The 27,784-nt window shown below is 43.2% G+C and overlaps 2 protein-coding genes across 4 annotated transcripts in view; one reads left to right on the forward strand and one right to left on the reverse strand.

Moving 5' to 3' along the window:
- NT5C3A (5'-nucleotidase, cytosolic IIIA) overlaps window positions 1-5,804 on the forward strand; it is a 34,205-nt gene extending 28,401 nt beyond the window's left edge. For all 3 annotated transcript variants that reach the window (XM_015405734.1, XM_015405735.1, XM_015405736.1), the window contains 4 exons: window positions 83-172; window positions 3,580-3,742; window positions 4,074-4,274; window positions 4,998-5,804. In XM_015405734.1, coding sequence (XP_015261220.1) covers window positions 83-172; window positions 3,580-3,742; window positions 4,074-4,274; window positions 4,998-5,099 — 556 coding nt within the window. In that variant the 3' untranslated portion in view covers window positions 5,100-5,804. The remainder of the gene's footprint in view (window positions 1-82; window positions 173-3,579; window positions 3,743-4,073; window positions 4,275-4,997) is intronic.
- A 148-nt stretch (window positions 5,805-5,952) lies between these two features.
- FKBP9 (FK506 binding protein 9) lies at window positions 5,953-27,784 on the reverse strand. Its single transcript, XM_015405761.1, has 10 exons — window positions 27,420-27,784; window positions 25,004-25,149; window positions 20,161-20,350; window positions 18,776-18,921; window positions 17,283-17,472; window positions 14,615-14,760; window positions 11,462-11,648; window positions 10,614-10,759; window positions 8,332-8,495; window positions 5,953-8,034 (listed from the first exon to the last, which is right to left on the reverse strand). The coding sequence occupies exons 1-10, from the start codon at window positions 27,668-27,670 to the stop codon at window positions 7,855-7,857; spliced, it is 1,746 nt and encodes a 581-aa protein (XP_015261247.1). The 5' UTR covers window positions 27,671-27,784; the 3' UTR covers window positions 5,953-7,854.

The following is a 27,784-nucleotide window of genomic DNA, read 5'->3' on the forward strand; positions in this document are numbered from 1 at the left end:
TATATTCTGTGTATGACAGAATGAATTTTCAGCCTGTGTGCTTGTGCATAAAACAAAACCTTATTTTCATTTTTAATTTTAGGTACAATAAATCGCATGCTTTGCTTATTGAGCAAACATTGCAAAAGGACAAGCTTGCAGAGATTGTGAGGGAATCAGATGTTATGCTGAAGTAAGTAAGCTTCTTTCCTGTAGTCTTCTTTGTAGGCTTTATAGATACTGTATAATACCACTTCAGGAGAGAAAAGATTGCTGGCACTTTCAGAAACGAGTAGCTGTGCTAGAAATTATGTTTTCCACTAAAGACCAGTTTTGCTGTTGTTGGAGAAAGAAGTTGCTTCCATGTGGTTGGGCCTTGTGTTCATCCTATAACTCCCGCATTCAAGAACTTACAATGGGAGAGGTGGATAACATAGTTACGTACCCATTCTACCAAACTGAACCAGTTATTGCATCACAGTGGTAACACAACAGTTGGGCTTTAAAAAAATTAAGACTTCTTTAGTGATTTTTTTAAATGTGTGATTTTCACATAAAACTAAGAAATTATTGATTTGGGAATGTTTGTCCATATTGTTGATTTTCCATTCCATAAAAATGCAGTTCAGATACTGTTAATACCCTTTTAACTTAACTGCTGGCGCTGTTACAGTCATTGAGTCTTGTGGTAAAACATTCTTTCTCCATTTTTTTCCGAGAATGGGGAAAGAATGTTTTACCACAAAACTCAGTGATCATAACATTTTTTCCAAAAAGCCTGTACTGTACCTGGAATTAAGAGTTCCAGTGATTAAAAGTTACAGGAGCTTTTCATCAAAGTTGTAATCTCTAAAAGCAGGCTGCAGTTTGAAAAACGTACCCTGGTAAAGAATTTAAGCCGCTTGCTAAGGTCTAAAGTTACCAGACTTCAGTAAGATTCTTCCTTCCCAGCCTTATTCATCACCCAAAGAGAATTAAAATCTTTAACCACTGCCAACCATAAGAAATAAATAGTTTCGAATCTTCTTTAGGACATTCAGAGGTTTTTCTAAAACAAAATTTCCACAGAAATTTCTCAGACTACTACTTTAGTTACCAAGGAATTGGCTCTGCATTTACACTAAACATCCAAGAAGAAACTAGGTTTTCCTCCTCTAATTCCTTTGTTAGCATGGACCAAATTCAGTGACTGTCAATTTATAAGCAAGACCACATGTGGGGGAATGCAATTACACACATTTGAGGGGGAAAGACTTATTTATCTACCTTATTTATAACCCACCTTTCACCCCAGTGGGACCCAAAGAACATTGCATCATTCTCCTCTCCTGTTTTATCCTCACAACAACGCTGTGGGATAGGTTGAGGCTAAGAATGTGTGACTGGCCCAAGGTCACCTAGCAAGCTTCCATGGCACAAGTGAGGATTTGAATGTGGATTTCGTTGATCGTAGTCTGAGACTTCAACCTCTACACCACACTGGCCACTAATTTAAAAAAAATCAACAGCAGCTCTGACCTGGATAGCCCAGGCAAACCCAATCTCGTCAGAACTCGGAAGCTAAGCAGGGTCAACTCTGGCAGGTACTTGGATGGGAGACCTCCTTGAAATACCAGAGATGGGAGGTGGGGGCAGGCTTTATTCAGCCATCTCTGAATATCCTCCAGGCCCCCAATAGGGGTCAGTCACCAGAGGTCTCCATGACATCCAGGTGCTCGCTCTCTCTCTCTCTCTCTCTCTCTCTCTCTCTCTCTCTCACACACACACACACACACACACACACACACACACACACACACAAAAAATACAAAACCCACAACATACTGAATAAGCAATCTGATGGAATTCAGGTAACTAATTCCTGGTTACCTCAAGATTAAACTCTATATATTCTCAGTTGACCATGTTGGCAACCTTTTTTCTCCGATCGTGTCCCCCATTCACTTTAACAAAAGCATACTACTTCCATTCCTCCTGAGAACTCCACACCCATACTCGAGTCAGCTTGGTACAGTAGTCGTGTTCAGATGCAGGTTCAGATCCCCCACTCTGCTATAAAAACTTGCTGGGTGACCTTGGGCCAGTCACACACTATCATCTTCACTTATCATTGTTGTGATGATAAAATGGAGGCGAGGAGAACAGTATAAACCACTTTAGGTCCCCATTGGGCAGTAAAGCAGCATATACATTAAGTAAATAAATTTAAATAACACCCAGTATTTCAAGCTTCCAGGATCTTCTGCGTCCTCTTTTTGTGTTAACACTTGACTAGGTTAGGACTGTACCTATTTCTTCAGCTGTTCACAAACATATCATTGCCTTTTTTCTGCCAGAATGGCAGATACCAGCTAAAATCTAGTTTGCAAAATTTGTTTCCTAACCATCTCTCTACCTGGAGAGGCACATTTAGACTAACCTTTGAGCAAAACCAGAGTGCAATTTTTCTTTCTCCCCCTTCCCTCCAGAAATGTAAGTTATACACACATCACCTGTGGGGCCATTTCTCCACAAGCCGTAAAGTTCTTACTATAATACTAACATTAGAAAAAGTGGGGGTAGGGTTTATAGTGCAAAGGAGGCCATTTTTGTATTCAGATTCACCAACCTAGAGCTCCCCTTCTTTGCTTTACAAGAATGCTTAGATTCCCCATCCTGTTCACCACTGGGTAAAAGTGACAAGGCCTGACATGTAGGGCAGACTGCAACCTCTTGCGGTGCCCACAAAATCAGGTATTGCAGAGGCAAAAAAGCTTTTTCTGTCCTTGTCAAGCAGCCTCTGATGCGTACCAAACAGCAGAATACCAGACCTTTTTGGTCAGGGTGCAGGGCCTGTTCTCCAACCAGAAAACTGCAATACTGACAGAATCATGGGACTCAGCTTGCTTCCAGTACTTAACCAGCATATTTACATGGCTATTTTCCACTTTACTTGCCCCAAAGGGTGCTTTGTGAAGTAATAGGGTATGTATGGCAGGCTACCTGGCAGCAGCCCACCTGGCAGAACACACACCTGGGCCCAACAAGAAGAACTTACCTGGGTGGAGTAGGGTGCAGCCTGCATGGCCTCAGCAACAGAACAGCTTTGGCAGTCTGCCAAAGAACACACACTTACATGGGTATGGACCACAGATTTCTGATAAAGCACTTTGATATACTGAAGTCATAGACAAAGAAGCTGCTAATTAAAGAGACATGTGTACCATCATCTTGCATATTCATAAATACTGGTAGGGTCAAAGTAATAATAATTATCATATGGCATTGTGTGTAGTATAGCCAGGAGATCCTAAGATTGTCTGGCAGCCAGGGGTTATTTAGCATTATGCACCACTAAGTGGTGAGCTAAACTTGTTTTTGAAGCAAGAAATGTTTCAGAGGTGGTTTGCCATTGCCTGCCTCTGGGTCACAACCCTGGTATTCCTTGGAGGGCACCCATCCAAGTACTAGCCAAGGCCAACCCTGCTTAGGCTTCCGAGATCTGATGAGATCGGGCTAGCCTGAGCCATCCAGGTCAGGGTGGGGGTTAAAGTAATGTCATAGCATTAAAGAGCTGTAATGCAGTTAAGGCTTACATTGCTTGCTTATCTTGCTTTACAGAGAAGGGTATGAGAACTTCTTTGATAAGCTCCATGAGCACAATATTCCTGTATTCATATTTTCTGCTGGAATCGGCGACATCTTAGAAGAGGTCATCCATCAGGCAGGTGTCTACCATCCCAACATCAAAGTAGTTTCCAATTTCATGGATTTTGATGAGAATGTAAGTATAAAGGTGTCTGATGGCAAATGTTACTTCATTGTACCACACTATATAAATGGGTTATGTAGCTGTCCACCAAGCAAAAAATGGGGATACCATCATTTCCTTTTCATAAAGTGAGTAATTCAGTCTGTTAGATTAGATTTACTAATGGAAAAAACGGTTCCCAGAAAAGAAATGAAAGGTTCTGTTTTCTAATTTAAAAATCATTCTTCTTTATGTGATTAACTGCATATGATTGAAGGGCAATGTTAAGAACAGAGTATCATCTTTAAAGTGACATGCTAATATGCTTGTATAGCCTTGGAATTTACTTTGTCATATTTAACAGGGTGTACTGAAAGGATTTAAAGGGGAAGTGATACATGTTTACAATAAACATGACGGTGCCTTGAAGAACACGGAGTACTTTAAACAGCTAAAAGAAAACAGTAACATCATATTGCTTGGAGATTCCCAAGGAGATTTAACTATGGCAGATGGAGTGGCTAATGTTGAGCATATTCTCAAGATTGGGTATCTTAATGATAAAGTAAGTTAGCATTTTATTGGTAGGCTCAAGGTGTGTGATACTGTAAAGCACTAACAGTACTTTACATCACCGTGTGTTAGGGTTTCACACATTTTATGTTCATTTCTGATTCATAAACAAAAGCATAAATCCCAGCCTCATGTCTTGACTATGGCATACATTGATTTCCTTGTATTAATCTGTCCTGATTTTAAAACCATTTTATTTCCCTGATATGTGTGCAGTAGTCAAAAATTGCTGTAGCCTTCTTGACTAGCAAACAGATTTAATTGTGTATGTCTCCCCAAAGCTGCTTACAAGAAAAAATTGAAATTGCAACATATGATAAAATACAGAATTAGTAATGGAATCTCAACCAGCAGATAAAATCAAGGTAAACCAGAGTGTGTTGCTAAACCAAAATCCAGTTTTTATACAAAAACAAAATCAAGCAGCATCTTAATGTATCCCTGACGATTCACAAGTACTTTTATTAAAATGGTAAATAATGATAAATGTATCTTGCTGGAATATGATAAGTAATCTAAAGCCAAAAATGGCAGTGTGTTGAAGTTTTCTGGTTCTGTATCTTAAATTATAGTGTAGTTTCAATCTGCCTAGAAATTTATTGGGGGGGACAATACTAGTCAGTGGTAAAAAATAACTTCTGCCATTCTTTGTTATGTCTTGCAAAATTATAGTTGTTTCTACATTATCTGATTTTTCTTTAATTCTGAAAATTAGGTTGAAGAACTGCTGGAAAAATATATGGACTCCTATGATATTGTTTTGGTGAAGGATGACTCCTTGGATGTGGCCAACTCAATCCTGCAGAAGATTCTGTAACCTGTTTTCATCAGGATTTGATCTTTCCTCCCAATGGAGGCAGATGGACATGCTTGTGTTATCTTAGAATATTAATGTTCATTCTGTTTTCCATGCTGATATCACTTTTTTTGAAAAGTAACATACTGTGGACACCTAGAAGCTTCTCTGCTTCTATTACACCCTTCATCTTTAATATGCACATTTTATTTATTCTAATGATGTATGGATCAACTGCAAAAGGGCTCCTTTGGTTTTTACCTGTGCATAATAAAGGGTCACTTTCAGAATGTGTGGAAGTGTGGTAGAAAATATGCAAAACATGTTGAATAGCTAAATGTGCAGTGTTTGATTGCCCAGATTACAGTTCTGTTCATTAAAATTGAAAGTAGTTTCATAGTGCAGAGCTTTGTATTTTCCTTAAATTATTCCAGATCATGGATAAGAAAATCAACTGTAATTCTTTCCTAATGGAAAGAGCAGCTTACGAAAATCCTCAAACGAGGTTACAACTCTGTTGTAGTGTTCACTGAGCAGTGAAATGAATCTCTCCTTCCCACAACCTATTAAGAACAGGTGTTATATCATGAGCAGAGGAAAGTGCAGGGCTATTTACATTAGCATTCAATGACTACAGGAATAGGCTTCTGCCTCCAGACAGGCTTTGGGGTAGTGGTTAAGTGTGCAGACTCTAATCTGGGAGAACCGGGTTTGATTCCCCACTCCTCCACATACACCTGGCTGGATGACCTTGGGCAAGCCATAGTTCTGGCACAGCTGTTCTTGAAAAAGAGCAGTTTCTATCAGAGCTCTCTTAGCCCCACCTACCTCACAGGGTGTCTGTTGTGGGGAGAGGAAGGGAAAGGAGTTTGTAAGCCGCTCTGAGACTCCCTTGGGTAGTGAAGGGCAGGATATAAATCCAATATCTTCCTCTTCTTCGTCAATCATCAGGTTGGGCATGTGTGATTGGTGGTGTAACTGCCACTTGAGAATCACTTATGAGGGACAATCCATTTTATGGAAACTGGTTTCCTATGACATTGTAATTATTTTTACTGGGGCAGTTCTCACAGCGATGCTGATTATACGTGTGAACTGGCCCTGTCTTTTTTCCTAGATAATTTTGATCAGCCTTATGGAGTTTCTCCCCTCCACACACACTTTTGCCCATAAAAACTATTTGGTGGTAACAGCTGGAAGATTTGAATTCTCATGCTGTGTAATCCACATTGAGTTTCAGTGAAAAAAGTGGACTATAAATGATGTAAATTACCTTTCATCTTGAAAGGAAGAAAAAAAATCCCAGAGCAACCAGTAATATTTCAAATACTGTTCACTTAACTGTATTCAGCCTGCAATGCATTAAGATGTTAAATATTAATAATTGCACTTTTAAAATGAATTCCAATAAGCCTTGGCTTATTAAGCCTCACAAAGTACATGAAGTAGACTTTTAGTCTCATCCTGTAGATGAACTACTAAGTACATAAACTGCTTGATCAAAATCCCTGTCCCTTTTCCCAAGGTGTCTGTGGCCAGGATCTCAAGCCAATTTCAATACTAACCATCAGCTGAAAGATTTATTAAAAGCCAGGATTTCAAGATAATGCTAAGCCTTCCCCACCCCCACATGCCTGAAGAAATGTTATACATAATGTGTCTGTCAATATTTTATTTAATAAAAAATTACCAGCATGTACATTCGAGAAATCTTCATGGCATTATTAGTATTACAGAGTGTTTAAAAATCTACAAAACTTTATGTACTGTGGGGAAAAATTAAGAAGCATGTCTTGAGTTTAAAACTAGAACCGTTCACACAATTGAAAGCCATATCTCAATATTTTCAGTCCAACTGCTATTCAGTGCTACTGTGACTTTATGAGCATTGCCTCCAGCATTGGAAAGTCACTTTTTCACCTAACATATGCTCTCGTTTTAAATATTTAGTCACATCTACAGCATGGTTTTAACAGGTATAGTTAGGAAATTGTGATTCTCTCTAAAGGGTCCCTTATAATAATTAATGATTATTACTTATCCAAGTAGTAGACTGAAATAGCTGCATGCTGTACAAGCAACAAGTCTACCAATCCTGATTTTTTTTAAAAAATGGAAACACAGCTTTCTCTTTCCAATACTTTTTTAATTTACTTTTTGTGTAATAATGCAGGTAAGATCTAGGATAGGAAGAGTTCAGCAGTTGTATGACTATCTTTTCCTGCATAATTTAGTGTGACAGTGGATCTTCAAAAGCAACAGGCTCTAGGGAAGCACAGGGCTATATTTGTATTAGCTTAGTGGGGGAAGAGTCAGTGTCAAACAGAAGCTGACAAACTTGCTTTTTTATGGTTTACTGTCTATGCTCAGTAATAATGGAGCAGAACTGTGTTCTTAAAGAATGACTGAGAAGACTGAAAACTCAAAAGGGCCCTGAATGTAAATCCACACTCTTTGTATTGCAAATCCATCATCATCAGCTTCTATACTATATCTCTGAGACAGACTGCAGGTATTATGCACGTCAGAACAGTGGGATGTGTACCCTTTTGAAAAAGCTGATGAAACCAATTTGAGCACTTTTCATGTGTTATACAATAAATGCCACAAAAAAGGCTTCTGTTGTATAGCCTTGCTTAACCTGCACCATGAATATAGAGACATGGGCATTTGTTCCCAACTATCCTCTGTTTAAGTGTGCATGCATTTCAACCCGTTTCTGTGGTGCATACACTCGATAACAGCAGTTCAGCTCACAAAAAAACAAGCACTCAAGCTACAATTCATCATGTCTCTTTGACTCCTGGTCTTTCAGTTTGAATTCTTCCACTGTAATCTTACCATCTCCATTCCGATCTTGATTGCTGAACATATTTTTCACAACTGTTTCAGAATCAAAGCCAGGAGCCAGCTTTCCTTTGCCAGAATTAACTTGTTCAAGAATATAGTCAGAAAACTGGGAATTTTAAAAGAATAAGGCTATAGATTAGAGTGAGATGAATGTGGGTTTGAAATCATTTGCACCTAGACAGACCTACACAAACTCTACTGCATAAATTTAGGATTTCACAGTGTGTCCCATACAGTGCTGTTAAGGCCCAACTTGCACAAAGATAATGCATCTCTGTGTAGTTCCTGGAAGCACACAGAAATGTAGTGTCCTAAGCAGCTATTTTATTGGATTTGTATCCCGCTCTCTGGTGCATGCTAACAAGGAATCTCTACAAATCAGCTTTATCAGCTAAAACTTTACCTCTGCCAGAAGAACTTCTCCATTGTTATCCTTGTCAATTTCTTCAAAGAGGTTAGGAGAGACGTCACCATGCCACACAAACATATAGCCTTCTGGCAAGCCAGACACTAACTCTATCAATTCGATGTCAAAAACCAGTACAGCACTACCAGGCACTTCTCCTTCTGGTGCGGTAAACGGCAAAAAAAAAAAGGTTAGTCTTTGCAATGTGGCACGATTTCAGCTAACATGAAGTGTGGAAGAAAAGCCAACCTCATCCACCCACCTCCAGCATAAGCAAATTCTGCACCACATTTCAATTATAATATTTAACCCACTGCAATACATGAAAAAATAGTATTTGTTGGGTCCAAAAGAAGTTTGATATAATCTTTTCCTGCACTCTGTTATTTGCAGTTGTAACAAAGGTAAGTTGCTACTTCATATGTTTCGCCCTGTTCATTTAAAATGCACCATTGTTTTATTAATGCCAAGTGTGCTCAGCATTCAGAAAGAAAAATTAGTTTCATTTCTTCTCGTGTTGATCGTATGACTTTCAGGCTGATGTTAGTTAAAACTGCATTTAAACCCACACTACAGTCTGAGAATCACTAGTTCAAATTGGAATAATGGTACAGCTCTAAGTTTCCTTCTACATTATCTACATTATTCGGCTTGCTCTGTATTATGAGCAGAGGAGAAGAGCTAGGAGAGTATCCTGTGTCCGAGCTGTCCGCAGATCAATTAATATTTAAAGAAATTAAGACAGCTCAGAAGTGAATTGTGGCACAGTGCAGAGAAAGGTTAAAAACAGGTGTGTGCATTCAGCTCTATCGGAGCCTGGAAAATAGCTGGAAAATACTTCATTGGTATTTATCAGCTATTCTTTCAGTCAGATATGGGTGGGGAGGTATTTTCAGATATCGAGCATAGCCAATCCCAGATAATCCTGAAAAAAACTGGGATTATTTGGGAAAACAGGATAGCCCAATTAAATGGCATTTAAAGAGAGTGTGTTCCCTGCCATTCCAGGGGAAGCTGCAGCTTCATGAATGCATTAAAAGGGACCACAATACCTTTAAATGCCTTTGGCTCCATTATAGCTAATGATCCCTATAGGCTATAATGGGAAATCTATCTAGGGGTCGGGGGGCTTTTTTTTTTTTTTAAGGTAGGGGCACACCAAATTTCTAGCATAGCTTCTGGTGCCTCTACTCCAAAGACTCTCCCAAGTTTCAAAAGATTTGGACTGGGGGTTCAATACTATGGGCCCCCATACTCCATTATTTCCAATGGAGGGGGGGAATAAAAAAAACAGGGATTGATGTCAAACCCGAGAGTCTCTGCAATAGAAACTGATGGAGGGCATTTTTGCAGAACCAGTGCCACCATGGCAATGCCAGGTCAACAAATCCAAGCAAGCGGGAGTTGCAAGCCTAGCACAGCCAGTGTATATACAGAGCACCCAGCAGAACCAGTGCATGTACAGAGTGCCCAGCAGAACCAATGCCACTGTGGCAATGCCAGCTCAACAAATCCAAGCAAAGGGAGGTTCCAAGCCCACCATAGCCAGTGCATGTACAGAGTGCTGTGCCCAGCAAAACCTAGTGCCTTCCCTTAAATGCTTTCATTTTTTCTCCATGGAAAACAATGGAGGATGGGAGCACCTTGTTTGGGCACTCTGTATATGCACTGGTTCTACTGGGCACTCTGTACATGAGCTGGCTATGTTGGACTTGCAAGCCCCCCCCCTTGCTTTGATTTGTTGAGCTGGCATTGCCACATTGGCACTGGTTCTGCTGGGCACTGTGTATATGCACTGGTTCTGTAGAGCACTCTGTACATACATTGGTTCTGCTGGGCTTGAAAAAATCCCCCCACTTTAGTTTCTACTGAAGAGACTCTCTGGTTTGACATCGGCCCTTGGGGGGGGGGTTGCTGTTTTTTCCCCACCACTGGAAACAACGGGGGCACCTTTGGTGGCCCATAGAGTTGGACCCCCTGGTCCAATTTTTTTGAAACTTGGTGGGGGGGGATCTTTTGAGGAGAGGCACCAGAAGCTACACTGAAATTTTGGTGCCTCTACCTAAAAAAACAGACCCCTGGATACCCCCAGATAGATTCCCCATTGACTATAATAGTCCCATAGGCTATAATGGAGCCAGAAAAAATGGGATTGCCGAAAAAAAACCCACATTTTTGTGTGCACACACCCCTAGTTAAAAGTAAACAGATCAATGTATCAATCAGCATTGATTGCCCAACTTTGGTAGACTAAGTAATTGCAGGTTTCAGATACCTACCAACTCCAGTCTCGCCATAACCAAAATGAGGTGGGATGATAACAGTCCTTTTCTCTCCCACACACATATCTCTGAGGCCCATATCCATTCCCAACACAATTTGTCCAGATCCTAGAACTATATTATAGGTTTTGCCAAGGCTAAACCTGAAGAAAGAAAACAGTGAGTCACAATCCAGAGAGTCACAATATACTGTATTAAAATCATCTTAGACAACGGTAGGCTATCAAGCAAAGAGCTATGCTTTTGCTGCTTAATGCCGGGATATGCTAAGGGTAGCATCATCCTGCCTCCTCCTGCATCTTTCTGGCACTTATTCCTGCACACACATGCCCATTATTTCTGGGATGATCTGATCTATTATCAGTCCCTTTCTAATACATACATTGCATGTTGACACCATATAGAATATTTGCTATGTAATAATAATTAAGTGCCATAAAGTCGCAGCCAACTGAATGTCGTTCCGTAGGGTTTACAAGGCAAAAGACGCACAGGCGTGGTTTGCCACTGCCTGCCTCTGAATAGCAACCCTGGACTTCCCTGGTGGTCTCCCATCCAGGTAATAACCATGCCCAAACCTGCTTAACTTCCGAAGTCAGGATAGTTTGGGCTATTCAGGCTGCTGCGTTATATAACTGACCTCAAAATTCACAAGCCCTAAATCTGGATTATTCTTCCCTTCCATAACCCTTCTGTCTCACCTATTTTAACTGAATAACTATGAAATATTCAGCTTTGGTTCACATGCATGAAGCCCTACATGACAGGTTTCCCAAGCTGTTGCTCTGTTTCACATCTGACGCATTTAACCCCGTGCTTCTATGAATGCCAAGTGATATACTTACGTCGACTCTAACACAGTACCATCTAGGAGTGAGGCATTGTAGTGGTACTTCAAGTAATCGCCTTTTTTGCTCAGTACTGAGCAATTGCTCGGTTTGTAATGGGTAGTAATGGCAACCGAATCTGAAGGGTTGTGGAAGTCTATCACATGAATGTCAAAGACCAACACTGCCGATCCTGGAATTTTCCCTGTAGTAGTAAACAATCATATGAAAGAAGCCCTCCCACCCTTCTGCTTATACTGATTATACACACAAAAAATCTATTGACAAGATATACTATACAAATAAATGAGACTTGCCCAAGAGCGCTTCAAAATTCCCACTGAATTATTTGGAATGGGCTTATTAAATTGGGATCATTTAACCTTTTTCATTTGCACAAATCTCAAGCACATCAAGGTGGTCTTGGACATGAAATAGTTATTTAAAATGACCTTTACACATTACACTTGGGAGATATGTAAAAGTCACCATGTCTGCCATTGCACTAGAAGTGCATTTTCTCCAGGCGTTTCCTTGTATTGTCTAAGGCCATTCATAAATGCCTATACCTTGCTTCTATTCAGGGTCAATAAGACTCCAACACCTTCCCTATACCATAGACCCCCCTCTCTCTCACGGTACATTCTTTCAAAGCTGTATGAAACAACTTAAGTTAAGTATCAAGGGTTTGGGGGGGCAGTCAGCTGAGGGCAATTTGGTGTCTCTGTAATCCTCAATGTGCTATTAAGATGGTCATTCTTTTCCAATAGCCATAGTTACATATTTAGAAGTGTATATCGATTTCAACATTTTAAATATATAAAACCATCACCACTGATTGGTAGTTACATGTGCCTGCTGTTTATAGATATGGAACCAAGAGTCCACAAATGTGAGTAAAAAGTTTGGCTGGCAGAGCTGATAATCTTGACTGTTTTCTGGCCTTAGTATTATTCACTGACCCCTGATTTATTAAAAAAAATATCCCTTGTTATGACTGGGCAATCTCAATCTACCACTATAGTAGCAGAAAACATACTTCCAGTAAGCAATACCAACTGATCAATGTAGCATGTGTATAGAAGTGTTAAGTGTCTAGGGGTGTGGTTGTGCTACAGTCTCTTTGAAGTTATTTCAGTCTCTGATCTTGCACTGGGACTAACACTTCATTATACTTGAAAATAGCTCCCTTTAGAAGCATAAACATATATACCATGTACTGTGGTTGTCCTTAAAAGTAATATGATCCTGCTTCTAGATTTTAACTGAACTGCAGGACACTGATGCTTGTGAAAGAACCTCTCTCTAGCTATGCGTTTTTTTAAAAAAAATCAATCAATAAAGACATGCATAAAGAATTTCAATCAATATACATGCGCGCGCGCACAAAATGCACAGTAGCCTTAGACTAGAATTCTACAATGAAAATACATTGTATTCATAGAGGGTTGGATCCAATCACTTTTAGTGGTGCTAAAAAAAGGAAGAATGCATCCCCTCTCATTACTCTATCTGTGAGCCGCCCTGAGCCCGCTTTGCGGGGAGGGTGGGCTATAAATTGAAATTATAAATATAAATAAACGGCTATGCTGAGAACCAAGGATTTTTACGTACAAAAGCCATGTGGGATGAGGAGTGCAATATGGAGAGGAACTGGGTGAGACAGAGTGAAAAAGGCGGCTGGATCCAACCCAGTATATAGAACATAAAAACACAGAGTTATTCACTTAAATGAAAAAGTAAAAGAATGCCAAGATAAGTGAATAGTTACATTATTAAATCTATATACTAATAGCCAAGGCGCCCCCTGCGTGCGGATATCTAAATCTACACACTGGGGGCACCTAGGGGACAAAGAGATTTTCCTGCACATTTGGGGCAATCCCCAGAAGTGTAGAAAAATCTGAAATCTATAAAAAACTATAGCGGGGATACTTAAATCCCCCCAAAAGTAAAAGAGCGTTCCCTGCGCATGCGCAGAGAACACTCTGAGAACTGCCTCGCCGCCGCCACCACCACTGGGGAGGGCGGGAGAAGGCTTGGCGGGCCGGCCACTCAGGCCTCGCCACTGCTGCTGCCGCCGCCACCGCAGGGGGGGAAGGAAAAAGCTTGATGGGCCCGACAGTTGGGAGCCACGCGGGCCTCGCCATTGGTGCTGGGGGACGGGGGAGAAGGCTTGGTGGACCCGGTGGGAGCCATGCAAGCCTCGCCATTAGTGCCGGGGGGGAGGCTTGGAGGACCCGGCGGGAGCCACGCGGGCCTCGCCACTGGTGCCGGGGGGGGCAGGGCAGAAGGCTTAGTGGACCCGGTGGCTGGGAGCCGCGCGGGCTTTTGCTATTGATGCTGGGGGGAGAAGGCTTGGCGGACCCAGCGGGAACCACATGGGCCTCACCATTGGTGCCAAGGGGGGAGAAGGCTTACCTATGGCTGCCTCCTCCTCCTCCACATGGCGCTCCTCCCCCCCGTGAGTATCGCGGGGGGCCCTTCTTGTATATTCTAATACCTCCTCTGTTACCATGTTAGATGGATTACACCACTTCCAAAATTTGATAAAAGAACAGATTCTTACAAATTTGTCAAATGTCCAAGTTTGCCCTGATCACAGATCTCATCCACAGTAATTACAAACCAAGCTTTAATTATTCACTGTCTTTTTTCCACAGTCATTTGCTGTTTCCATTCTTGAGCTAATGTCATTCTAGACGCAATAATCTGAATTAAAATAAATTAATGTCTTAGTGAGAAATCTATCTACATATTTTAATCTGTTCTTCTTCCAAAGACTGGCACACGTGGTTCTTCTGAATACAGGTCTTTCAGGTCCTAGTCCTACCCTTTAATGACTGCAGCACATTCGCCGGCCTCATGTTGAATTAAAATTTAAACATAGAATCATACAGTTGGAAGGGTCCTCCACAGTCATCTAGTCCAACCCCCTGCACAATGTAGGAAATCCACAACTATCTCCCCCCAAACACCCCCAGTGACCCCGGCTCCATGTCCAGAAGTTGGCAAAAAATAACCCTCCAGGATCCCTGGCCAAATTGGCCTGGAGAAAATTGCTTCCTGACCCCAAAGTAGCAATCAGCATTTCCCTGGGCATGTAAGAAAGGGTCCCCAAGAAAACTAAGTACTGATGCAAGAACACGCAGAATTAAACGTTGTACTCACCTGTTCCTTCTTCTCCGTATCCAAGGTGAGGTGGGATTGTTATTCTCCGCTTCTCTCCAATGCATACACCAAGCAAGCCTTCATCCATCCCAGCAATTACATAACCTTTCCCAATGTAGGTGTCATATGTGTGATTCCGTGAATAACTACAGAAAAAACTCTGCTTTTACTGCAATCACTACCAACACGAACATCCCTGTAACTGTAAGAATACTACTGCAGGTTACTGTGACTGCTTGCTGCAACTGTTTAAGCTACAGCTTCTGTCTCTCTAACCTCGAAAAGCTTTCAATATCACGGCACACTAACAGGAGAAACCCAACAAAGCTGGCCACAAGAATATGAACGAACCACTGATAGACCAGGCTTGTATGGAAGAAGGGAGGAGCTAGGGGCGCTCCTCCATTGCATAAGAAGCACCAGTCCTGAGGAATGCCTGTGGGGGGGGGATGTGTGAGTGAAACATGCCCAAGGATTTCAAATAGGGTCTCCAACAATCAAATCCAGTGTTCTATCCATTGCACAGATCAAGCCCAGAGTACTTGAAAGGATTTTATTTTTGCTTTTTTAAAAAATTCAGACATGTATTCAAAATGACAAGTAGTTTAATATTGGGGGGGGGGCTGTCAAGTCGCACCTGACTTATGACAACCCCATGGGGTTTTCAAGGCAAGAGACGTTCAGAGGTGGTTTAGCCACTGCCTGCCTCTGTGTAGAAAACCCAGGACTCCATTGGTGGTCTCCCATCCAAGTACGAACTAAAGCAACACCGCTTAGATCTAATCTGAGATCTAATGAGACCAGGCCTAGCATGGGCTTTTCAGGGCAGGGACTTCATTGCTTGCTCAGAGTTTAAGCAGGAGGGTCAGAGCAGGCCCCGGGACAACCATTTACCCATGAGGGAGGGACCAGAAGGACAGAAATCACACCCAGCCAACTAGGTTTGCAACGCACCTAATTACTTTCCACACCGCTCCTGTTACACAGTGTGCTATGTTACACCATCCCTTCTGATTGATGGGGTCCTTTGGGCTGGTTGGCCAGCCAGTTCCCCACCACACAGAGTTTTAGGGACTGGGTGGACAAAACTATCTAAGCAAATTACATGAATGAACTAGAAAGGCTAGAGGCCTGGTCTACACATGCAGCAGAACAAGGTGGGTGAATGGACAGTACTACTTCACACTGAAGTGAAGGGATTACAGTTTGCAAGTCCCTCCACCTACTCGACTAATTCCCTACAGGTGTAAAACTGGCACATCATGAAATGAGCTAGGCTAGAACTTTCCCCGTTGTGCTATTTATTTTTACATGCACACAGTCTACATGGAGGAGCACTTAAAAAAACCAAGTGCCCCCAGTTGCTATCTGAAATGGTATAGCTCATTCTACCACCCCAGGCCATGAACAGCAGCAATCAGGGATACTGGAGATTAGCTCCTGCTAGCCCTGACAGTAGGGCTTATTTCTGCAACCACCCTGCTCTTGAGGAGTGCCCAGTGGAACCAGAAGGAAGCTGATGAATGCGCAACAGACTGAAGTGCCTGCCGGTGGGAAAAAGCTGTCTGTGCTGAACAGCCTTGAACAACTTGCTGCAGTGATACCAACATGTTCCACATTCATATTCCCCCTTTGTACTACCTATCACAATCACAGAGCTGGATCCTGTATAAAAAAACTTGTATAGCTTGGGAGCATTTTTTGCCAGTTTCCCTCCCCCCCAAGAGATCTCTGACCTGCTGAGCTACTCCTTGGGGCCATCCGTACCCAGTAACAACGTTTCGGTGGAAATTTCAGGCTACGGGATAGGGGTAGGGGTGGGTGGGAAAACTGCACCTACAGATGAAAATCCTTCTGTCTGCAGAAATTGTAGGCAAGATCCAAACCCATGCCTACAAATAAGCAGATACCTTAGGCAATAGCTGGGAATTCCCAGGTGCTGATGGCTCCTACGTGTTTCAAATCCTAATAACAAAATTAGAATCTGACAAGGCACCAGTGCACATCAGAAAACCTCCCTTGTTTGCAACACATGTCAGGAGTTCAGAAAAATGGCATTTTTAAATGAGTTCATGACGTTTTAATGGGCAGGTATGATACTTATGTGTTTACCTGCTCATTAAGATAAGGCAACCTGTTGCATCAGCCAACACAAGTAGTTGAAAGGGCATCATCAGCATCCAAAAGTAGTGTGCAGAAGCAATTAACTGCAACAGCAATGGCAAACAAAGCACTTAAAAGTTTGGACAGGCAATCCAGTTTGTACTTAAAGGGTTTTGACATCCTATGATAAAAGATGGTATATCCACACAGAATTAATTTGCCAGTGTACAGGTTGTTTTATGCTCAAGTTTTTTTTCTCCACCCCACATTAACTCAGCAAATGAAAAGTGCAAAATTTTGCACATTAACCATAATAATTACTCAAAAAAGGAGAAATCTATGGAGCACTTGAGCATATTTTTAAATATGTGGAATTTATACTGCTTTGATTGCACACTTTCTGCTTTTAAAAAATTATCGCTTTCTACAACACCACACTCCACATTTTTAAAATCTCTGACTGCAAACAGAGGGAAAAGGAGGACTATTCTAGAGAATTCCTTTCAAGGATAATCAAGGAAAATTATTGCACCAGTTTTAAACACTTTTCAAATGTTCTGGTCACCTGGAATCAAACCGCGTGCCATCCAGAAGTGTCCCATTGTAATGGTATCTGAGGAAGTCACCCACTTGGCTTTTCCGCTCACAGGGTTCAGGCACATACTGTTTCTCAACAGCGATGCTATCTTTGGGGTTGTGAAGGTCTAGGAGAGCCACGTCAAAGACAAGAGAAGCCTGACCAGGAATTTCTTTACCTAGAAGTAGACAGTGAGCATTTAAGTCAATGTAACAATTATGTAAGAAATGTATGCAAGACCTCACACGCTCCCAGGACCCCATGTCCCTTCCATGCTAATAGACAATATGGCTTCTTGCCGATACTTAAGCAGATACATTTATCAGTTAGCAGAAGAAGAACTGAAGTGACTCTTAATTATGCTTATAGCTTACTCCTATGCATGTTCTCTCAGAGGTACCCCTGCGTTCAGGGAGGCTTATTCCAAAAAGGCATCCATAGCATTGCAGCCTTAGTCCTACTCTGCAACTGTTGACATTACACACTAGTTAAAAAACATTCCAAGCAGATATTTCAAGAGCTCAGTGCTACGTAAGGTGGTGATTCATGAATATTACAATCACAGAATCTGTCGAGGTAAAAAAATATTACAAAAACTCCACAGGGCATCCTGGCCTGGATAGCCCAGGCAAGACGATCTCATCAGACCTTGGAAGCTACGTAGGGCCAACCCTGGCAAGTACTTGGATGGGAGATCTCCAAGGGATACCAGGGCTGGGATGCAGAGGCAGGCAATAGTAAGCCACCTCTCTGAAACATCCAAGCCCCACTTTGGGTCGCCAGAAGTCAATACATACATACACACACACACAAATACTCACAAAAGAAAACACCCTTTCATGGGGCCAAATCAACCGACTGTTAAGGGGTTGCACTATTTTGGAAGGGAGTGAGGTCCTCCACATTCTATCTGCTTTATTTGTTCCTGCTTTCCACCTGTTTCTAAGTCTAGGGACATCCTTAGCTAATTATGTTTGGGCATGATGCCTGTGGCTCTTAACATCCCTGAATATACACTCTTTGAAATCCGGTTGTAATATTCGCCATTATCCTATCCTTTTAATATAAAATGCCATTCAGATTATTATCATGGAACAGCAAAAAATACTCTCTTCCCCTGGTAACAAGGTTGTTCTCAGATTGATAGAAGTAACACCACAACGTGTTCACGCTTCCAGTCCAAGGCACTTCCCACAGGAACTAATTGTTAATGGAGGCTCGTAGCCAAAGAGAAAGAGAGAAAGCAGCATTGTCACTTTGTCAGGCAAACAAATGGATGTTTAAGAGATAATGAATAAAAACTTCTCCATTTGCAATGGAGATCTCAAGACAAAAGTTCCTTCACCAAATAAGTGCATTGAATGTGTTACTATTTGTCAATCATTTGCTTCCAACACAGAACACATTATGACATTCTATAACTATACAAGGAAGAAGATTTTGAAGCCCTGCTGGCCGGGATAAACCAAGCCAGCACTTACCATCTCCATCTTCTCCATAAGCCAGGAATGGGGGCACTGTGATGATGCGCTTTTCACCTATACACATTCCCAGGAGACCCTTGTCCATGCCAGGGATAAGCCAGCCAATTCCCACATAGGTATCATATGTTCGCATCCTATTATGACTGATGGTACAAATAAAAACAAATTACTTAAGAGTCAGTTCCTTTGTTCTACCATTGTAAGAGAGGGAAACATGGAAAGTCTTGGATAGATTATATGATACTGATTTTATTTCTTTCAAACTATATATATATAAACTAGTAATAAGGGCTGTTGCAGAAAGAAATGCAACGAGTTCTAGAAAGAGGGCCTGGGAGAGTGCTCTGACCTGCAGCAGTCACCTGTCCTGTCCCACCGAGCGCCATGGCCAAACCATCGCTGCCATGGGCGGCCCTCTCCTCCACCTCGGTGGCCCCACCCCGACTCTGGCTGCGCGGCTTTTCCATCCTCCCCCCACCCCGTTCTGCCTTGCAACCATTTTAAACAGCGCAAGGCAGGCAATGGAGCCAGCGTGTGAGGCGGAGCCAGTTTGAGCGGCCAGAGCCGGGGAGGAGAGGTGAGCAGCCGCCACGGCGTCAGTGTGGGGGGGGGGAGCGGCCGCTGCGCGCTAGGTCCTCGCTCCATGTATGGGGCGTGCAAGGAATGGATGGGACCATGGGAGAGGACCGAAGCAAGGACCCCCCTTCCCACCCCTGATGCTGCACGTGAGCCAGAGGGAAGGAGGCCCCAGCCATCCCCAGCCCCTCAGAGAGTCCCGTCCATCCTTTCCATCAGCTCCAAGCACACTAAGCCGGAGACAGTGGCCGCCGCTTCTGTGGGCAGGACTCCGCAACCCAGGCAGCCAATGCAGCCAGTGCCTTCTGAGTGGCAGTTCAGGCAGCCAACTGATTTTGGCACGCATAGAACTTTGCCACTCGAAAATGGAATTATATATAAGGAGAGAGATATATACACACACACATACATACACACAAACCCACAAACAATTGAACAAAAACTACACAAAGGAAACAGTGCTTTAGTTTTTGGGTCACATTTTATTTTAGTTGCAGTTGTTTCCACGGCTTGAATGTTATGGAGCTGGCTGACACTGGGCCAGACCATTCATCCATCTAATCCACTTATCTCCTGTGACTGACAGTTACCCTCAACGTCCCAGGGATGGTCTTCTCAGTACTGCCATCAAACTACTTTCATCCATATTTTAACATTTTTGCAAATAGTCCAATTATATGTGTGTGTGTGCATCTCCACTGAGCGAATATATATCTGTATGTGTGCGTGTGTATATGTGTGTATATATAACATACATATCATCCCCCACACATAATTAATGAAAACTGAAAACTTTTGAACCATACCTTGAGTCAAACAGTGTCCCATCTAGAAATGTCCCATTGTAATGGTACCGTACAAAATCAGACACCTGAATTGTCCTGGAGCAGTTTTCTGGCTTGTAATAAGTCTGAATCTGAATCTGATCTTCAGTATTCCAAATGTCAATCAAAAGCACATCGAAATGAAGCACAGAGTTTGCAGGAATGACATCAGCTGTGGACACAAGAATACATTCCAACCAGAAAAAAATTCAGTATCTTCAGAGAGCACTCTGTGTGTTGGGGTGCGTGTGTGTGTAAAGTGCTATCAAGTCACAGACAACTTACACTGACCCCAGCAAGGGGCTTTCAAGGCAAGTGATAAAGCAAAGGTGGTTGGCCATGGCCTCCCGCTGCAGAGTCTTTCTTGGTGGTCTCCCTTCCAAGTACTGACCCTGCTTAGCTTCCGAAATCTAGTGAGCTCAGGCTATAACATACCATTCCACATCCCCTCACAGAGCATTAATTTAACGATTACTTTGTTACCTTGTTGGGAAGAAGACAAGTAGCAGCTCCAGAAAGGAACCTCTTAGTAGTGACACAAAAATTACAAAATTCCCTCCCCAGGGAACTGTCTATCCTCCTTGATCACTGTTGTCTGCCAGGGGGTGAAGACTCTACTGCTTTGTCTGGAATTCATTTACTGACTCTCCTTTTGTGTTTTTAATGCTGCTTTTATGTGCATGTACTCCTTTTAAAGTTGATTTTAATGTCTTTATGAGGGTGCTAACTGGGCAGAAAGGTGGGATACATCATGTTTTAAATAAATAGACTGTATAAGATTATTTTAACCTGTTTGTTCATTGAATATGTGCATGAAGGGACGTTGTCCTTGTTTGTATTTTTATGTTATAAACTTTGTTTAAAAGGGGTTTTTGTGTTTTCTATGGCATAAGTACCATGCAAAAACATACTAGTCATCAACCACGTTTTAAACAGAATATGAGCAATTCCCCTATTTCTATGCTTATTTACATCTAATTTTATATTCAACAAAATAGAGAACAAAAAAAACCCCTTGCAAGTAAAAACACAATATGTTTCGCAATACATATCACTATGAGTAATTCCACAATACAAAGATCACAATTCAACATGCCTCAACTAACCCATGAGGTTGATCCCTGGCGTTCTGTAAAGAAAAGTCACAGGCTTTTGAATACTGCAGAAAAGTGACCGTTGCCAAATTTCACCCCTGATAACACACATCACTTTTTTAAAATCTGCAGCTGAAGCAGGAGAAAGGGCAACTCCAGCCCCCTGCAAGCCCTCCTCTCTGGTCCTGTTCTCTATAACTCTGCACAGAGAATTCCTTAGGTGCCCCGTCATCAGAGACCAACTTCCCACTGCCAGCCAGGGACAGAAGTAGATGAGAGAACTCTGGAAGAAATGGACCAGGACAGCCACGGAGGAAGCGCAGCTGCTTCTTCACGCTTGAGCTGGAGACTTGAAAGGGCCTGCCGATTCCCTCCTAGTTACTCAATTTTTGAGGGGGTCCCCCTCTAAACACTGCAACCAAGAGCACTTTTGAAATATTATTTGATAACTCCGTCGTAACTCACTGTACTTGAGGTAGCTTATGATCACACTTACACTTGGGGCATAAATATAAAGAAACAATAATGTCCTTTTAATGCAAGTATTCAATGACGAAAGGTGGGTTTCTTTAACCGAATCAGTTCTTCTCCCTTGCACAAAGGTCTTCAGGGAATCTCACCCTCTGGAAAGACCTCTGCAACGTTACTTGTCCCTGGAGCTTCTGCTGCTAATTTATATTCAAAAGGCAGGCCATTCAGACCTCCCAAGCAAGACAAATGTGCCCATAACACAGCTGAGAGTGCCATCCTAAACAGAGTCACGCCCTTCTAAGCCCGCTGACTTCAATGGATTTGGAAGGGTGTTGCAACTCTGCTCACAATGCTTTTGTATTACCTACGCGGGCATGACATCTGAGAGAGGAAAAGTCAAGCAAAATGCAACTTTTTCTGTCACAGAACAGCTAGGAATACATAAAGTCGTAAGAGAGCAACAGGGGGAACAAGAGCACAAATTCAGAGCGACTATCAGAGGCCAGCACAAACGGCGAGGCATTTGGTTGGGCCAGAGCTTGTACAACGGCAAAAACAGCAGAGCCCTCTTTACTGCCTAGACAGAGCATAATTCCCAAACTGTGTACTAACAGAGGGATAACTTACTAGGCTGCTGTCATAGCACAACTTAGTAAATAACCGTTCTATGAGGGTGTGCGTTCTGGGATCACAGGGAGGTTGCCTGCTATATCTCTGCATGATTTAGTGCTCTAGCCCTGCCTCCTTCCAATCAGGCTCTGTAAGTGGTAGGTAACCTCTGCATCAGACTGGATTAGACTGTTCAGTTGCTTCTAACATAGAAACACAACAGCATTACTAATCTTCAAAGGAGGCTGCTAACTGTACCTCTGCTGCTGTTTGCCCTTTTAGGATATCATAATAAGCCTTCCTATACGGGTTCTTAAAAGCTTTTGGCGTTATTATGCTCCCTTTTAACAGAGGAATTGTTATGGTCAGTATCATTTTATTTACAACTATCAAACATGTTTTAAGTTGATATGTTGTATTAATAGTCACATGTTTTGATATCCCTCTGCATTTGTTTTAAAGTTCAATAAAATATTTTCCCAAAAAAACCCCTGTACCTCTGCATGCGTACCTGAGTTGTCTCCTTAGTAGCATGCACACATCTAGCTATCTAGCTATCTAGTACTGCTCATACGGCTATCACCTTAAGCAGAAATCAGGACCAAAAAAGAAATTAAAAAGACCTTAAAAGGTAAAGGTAAAGGGTCCCTTGCTCGAAAGCCAGTCGAATCCGACTCTAGGGTTGCGGTGCTCATCTCCGTTTCAAAGCCGAAGAGCCAGCGCTGTCCGAAGACGTTTCCGTGGTCATGTGGCCGGCATGACTAAACACCAAGGCGCACGGAACGCTGTTACCTTCCCACCGAAGTGGTACCTATTTATCTACTTGCAATTTCTTGCTTTCGAACTGCTAGGTTGGCAGGAGCTGGAACGAGAGACGGGAGCTCACTCCGTCATGCGGCCCCCGGGTCTCGAACTGCTGAACTACTGACCTTCCACAGCCTGCAGTTCAGCGTCTTAACCACTTGAGCCACCGCAGCTCCTTAAAAAGACCTTACTCAGTATTATTTCTCTTATATTTGATTATTGCACCTATTGGCATGCACACATGAAGGGGAGGCTCCTCAGAGAGTGGCAACCAGTGTTCCCTCTAAGCTGAGTTAGTGTGAGCTAGTTCACAGTTTCTTAGCCTCCAGCTCACACATTTTTTTGTCTTAGCTCAGGAAGGAGGGCTCCAGAGCAAACTGATTCATGCAGCAGCCAAGTCGCTCGCTCACATCTTTCATGCCAGTGGCTCACAAGACTCCACAGCTTAGAGGGAGCCTTGGTGGCAACATCCTGCTCTTACACACTCTGAAGTCAAAACTATTTCCCCCTGTAAGAATGAAACATCCTTCTGATTTTAATTCAGAAAAAAGGTTTGGGAACCTCAGTCCAAGACCTTGGCTCTGTCTTGAGGTTCTCAGTCCTAAAGTGTCACATTGTATAGAGCAAACGCTGGCCGGAACAGCAACAGCAACTTGTTCTGCCCAGAGGAACATACTGGACAGTTTTGCCATCACATGTTCCCTGCAATAACAAGAGTTGGAAATTTACGTTTTGGAATAAAAGCAGAGATTCTCAAGATTCCTACGGTCCGAGGGGAAAGCCTCAGAAATTGTGTCACGTATTTCCAGGACTTAAAAATAGAGCTAAGTAATTCTAACTCTCCCTGTATTAATTCAGCCTCTTTGTGGGCAGCAAGAGATTCATGAACCACAGGCTTGGCTTGGTGAACTTGTTACAGCTTTTGGTAACTATGAACTGGATCCCACAGATCCTTTTCGCTAGCCGCGGCACTTTTATGTATTTATTTTATTTGTTAGATTTATATCCCTCACCTCTCCGCCACGGCAGGCTCAAGGGCGGCTTTCCTCTGGTGCAAGGGACTGGCAAATGGGCATGGCCAAGGGCTCTTCTAGCAAGGGAGGGGGATTCTTGAGGACATGTCCCAGGAGCATAATATCGGAGCTGAGCTTGTTTCCCTTCCTGCTGCAGGTAGTTCAGCCTGGGTGTGGCCTTTAGGAATGAGCTGAAGGGCAAGACCCAAATGGAGCCTGGCCCTTTGTCCTTAGCCCATGGCCTTGAATGCGCTGGTGCAATGGGGGGGGGGAAATAGTTTTATTCCATTACACTACCCCGATGCGTACCCTGAAACTCTGTTGCTGTGGGAACTGCTAGGGACTATTACCTCGATCCCCCCTAAAGAAGCAGAGGAGAAACACATTAGGTTAGTGTAACAGAATAAAATTATTGTATTTCCCACTGCACCATTTTTTTTTTTTGTTCATTCACTCTGTTGTCGGGGCAGCCCTCTTCTGCTTTTTGAACAAGCTGGCCCTGGGGATCTGTTGCACTTTTTTGGGGTGGTGGTGTTCTGTTTGTGTGTTCTCATAGCAGAACAGAATGACAGGATCTGGCTCTGTGCTTTTAGGGACCAGACTAACGTCAACGTCTCTGCAGCCAGACTCTAGTCCAAGAGCACCTGAGAGACCAACAGGATTTTCAGGGTATGACCTTTTGAGGCTCAAAGCACATGCCCTGGAAAGCTTTTTTGGTCTCTGAGGTGCTAATGGACTCCAATCTAGCTGCCCTACTTCAGGCCGACACAGCGACCCTCTGAAATAATCTTCACCTGTTCTAGGCATCCTTCACACACTCTGCACAGTACTTACAAACGCCTTCGCTCCCATAGCCGAGATGGGGTGGAATTTTCACAAGTCGTCTCTCGTTCACGCACATGCCAACCAGAGCCTTGTCCATCCCTGCAATGAGCTGCCCCTTCCCCACAAACACATTGAATGTGGAACCCCTGTCATAGCTAAAAAGAGAGGGGGGGGAACAGGTTAGTTACCAGGTCACTTGTCATTCATTTAATCTTTATTTCAAGTATTTCATTGAAAACTTTGTCCCATCCCACCACCACTCTTATGGCTTAACTGCTGCTGACAGACGTACCCTCCATGAATTCGTCTGACCCTTTTTAAAGCCACTCCATTTTACATGGACACATTTAGAACATATTGTCCAATTCTGCTCTTCGTCATGTGGGAATGTTTGTTATTCTGCAGCAAAGTAGCTTTTTCCTATTTGCTTTACAGAGCTAAAATTTGAGTTTGTATCCAAGGTGGGGTTTTTTAATGAACATTAGCTTCCTTGGGTGTCTTTCTACAGAAATACAAGAAATGTTTTAAATAACCTCAGCCAACCATTCAAGCAAATTGATTTAAATGTCACTTATGATCATGGCTGAAGAAGCTACTTATCTGGTGTAATGAGGTACAAATCTAACTCCCAGGAAGGTATGCACTGGGGCTTCTGGGATTTTGCCAAAGGGCACTGCACACACAGTAAAAATACTTCAATGATGATGACTTGGAATTTTGCATTATATCCACCCACTTCATCTCACCAGCTCATAAACTGACATCTTCCCTCACCAATTTGTGCAAATGCTACGATTGAGCCCTGCAGGAATAACATGAAGAGATGTCTACTATGTCTAATTCACAGTAATACATAAAGCACATCCACATTCCAATGTGAGTGCGAATCCACCTTCCATCCAGGCCCTCAACAGAATTATGAAGATTTATTAATTTAAAAGAATTTCTGACTTTTCTCCAGTGTTATACTCTCAAAGTGAGGTACATAAAACAGGACTAGTTATAACTTTTTAAAAAATGTATCTAAACAGAGAACCACAACCAACATTTGCAACATACACTAGTTTCCAGATGCCTCGGTAAACACTCTTCCAACACTCTCTGAAAAGCATCCAGGTCTTATAGCTCCAGCAAACCACAGCGAGAAGTGGGATCCATAGACATGCATAATAGCCTGTCTAGTGATGGCCACCAGCCTAAAATCAGTGAGATTTGTGCACTCTAAAGAGGTAGATTTAGAGTCTCCTCTGCTGCTAGATTAATCTTTGTTATTTCTTTCCATTTCTACACCAAGGTTATTTATTCTATCATGCAATAAAGCAGTTGTGTTTTGGATCTTCAACAGAAACCAACAGAATCGCTTTTTCTTCAGTCTGGAACCCCTATACAAAAAGATCACTAAAAGATTACCAGTAACAGATCTTAATGAACTGGATGGTACTTAGAGGAGGGGTTCCCTCAAGTACATGGCCAGGGACGCAAAGGGCTTTCAAGTTAAAAATAATTCACTTAAATAGAGGCTGGATCTTGGAAGCGTCGTGGTAAAGCCCATACATTACCAGTTCCACTACCACAAAGAAATCAACCCAGCTGCTGCATTAGACCGGCTATCATAGCCTTCAAACAGCCTTTGAAGATAAGTATTTAAAACTGCAAACAAAATTGCAAGAAAAGGCAGAGGGCAAAGACAACTTGTGTGAAAACACCCCAAAGTGTCCCCCCCCCCCGCTAGGACATCAATGCATCATCCTTCTACTGTTACTATTGCAAGTCCATGTGGTGTGCACCTCTGGTTTACTCCCCCCCCCCCACACACACACACAAAGCAACACTTCCCTCTAAGGCACATCTTCCTAGGTGGGGGTGGGAGCCTCTACACACCTCTTCTACATGTAAAAATGGTGACAGGTATGTACTACTGAGAAACAAAAGTCATGTCATACCCACGATTAAGGCTCATAAGAATAACTGATGTGTTATTTTGGTTGGAACTAATGAAAGGAGTGGCATGGCTCTGAGTTTTCCTCTCGGCCACCAGGGCCACCTTGCACTCTCTACTTGGAAATTCCTCCTCCCCCAGGGGTATATCCCTTGGACTTCTCCCATCACTTCCAAGGTCATGGGAGATCGCCTCCATCCGTGTGGCCATCAAAGAAACCATCCCTTTGGAAACCTTGGCAAGATGCCCAGTAAAAGGCTGGCCGAGGCTAGGAGGCTGCTCTCCCAGGCGCTTTCATGTACTCTTTGAATGACGGGGACTGCACCTGGGACCCTCGACACGTGTCCAAAAGAGCCCCCCCCCCCGGACCCGGGAGGAGTCAATCCAACCGGTACCGTTGGACCTCCCTCCTCCTCGGCGAACATGCCCAGCCCAGAAAAGGGCGGCGGCTGCCGCTGCCGCCACCGTCCACCTCCCTCCATCTACCTGGAATCGAACTTGCGGCCGTCCGGGAAGGTGCCGTGGTAATGGTAGCGCACGAAGTCGCCGGAGCGCACGGCGCGCGGGCACTGCTCGGGCACGTAGCTGCTCTGCACGAACACGTCCTTGCCGTCCCACTCGGGCTCCGGGACCGGCGGAGCCTGGCAGGCCACGCAGCCCACCAGCAAGGCAGCAAGCAGCGGCCAGCAGCAGCGGCGCTGCCTCCTCCGCCGGGGCGGCATTCTTGGCCTGTCCATGGCAAAGGAGCGAGCGCCAGGAAGGGGGGGGGGGCTTCCGCTCAAATCCCAGCTCCCCAAAGCTGCAAACGTGGAGGAGAAGGGTGGGTGGGAGAGAAAGAAAGGCCGGCCGCT

Source organism: Gekko japonicus, unplaced genomic scaffold, assembly GCF_001447785.1.
Source record: "Gekko japonicus isolate JY-2015 unplaced genomic scaffold, Gekko_japonicus_V1.1 scaffold58, whole genome shotgun sequence".
Lineage (NCBI taxonomy): Eukaryota > Metazoa > Chordata > Lepidosauria > Squamata > Gekkonidae > Gekko > Gekko japonicus.

Bases quoted from the DNA above. Each gene is read 5' to 3' on its own strand.
- FKBP9 (XM_015405761.1), bottom strand. From the start codon at position 27,670: ATGGACAGGCCAAGAATGCCGCCCCGGCGGAGGAGGCAGCGCCGCTGC. The intron at 25,150-27,419 runs GTAGATGGAGGG...CTCTCTTTTTAG, and splicing joins GGCCGCAAGTTCGATTCCAG to CTATGACAGGGGTTCCACAT. The intron at 10,760-11,461 runs GTAAGTATATCA...TTCTTTCTTCAG, and splicing joins GGTACTGTGTTAGAGTCGAC to GTTTAGCCTTGGCAAAACCT.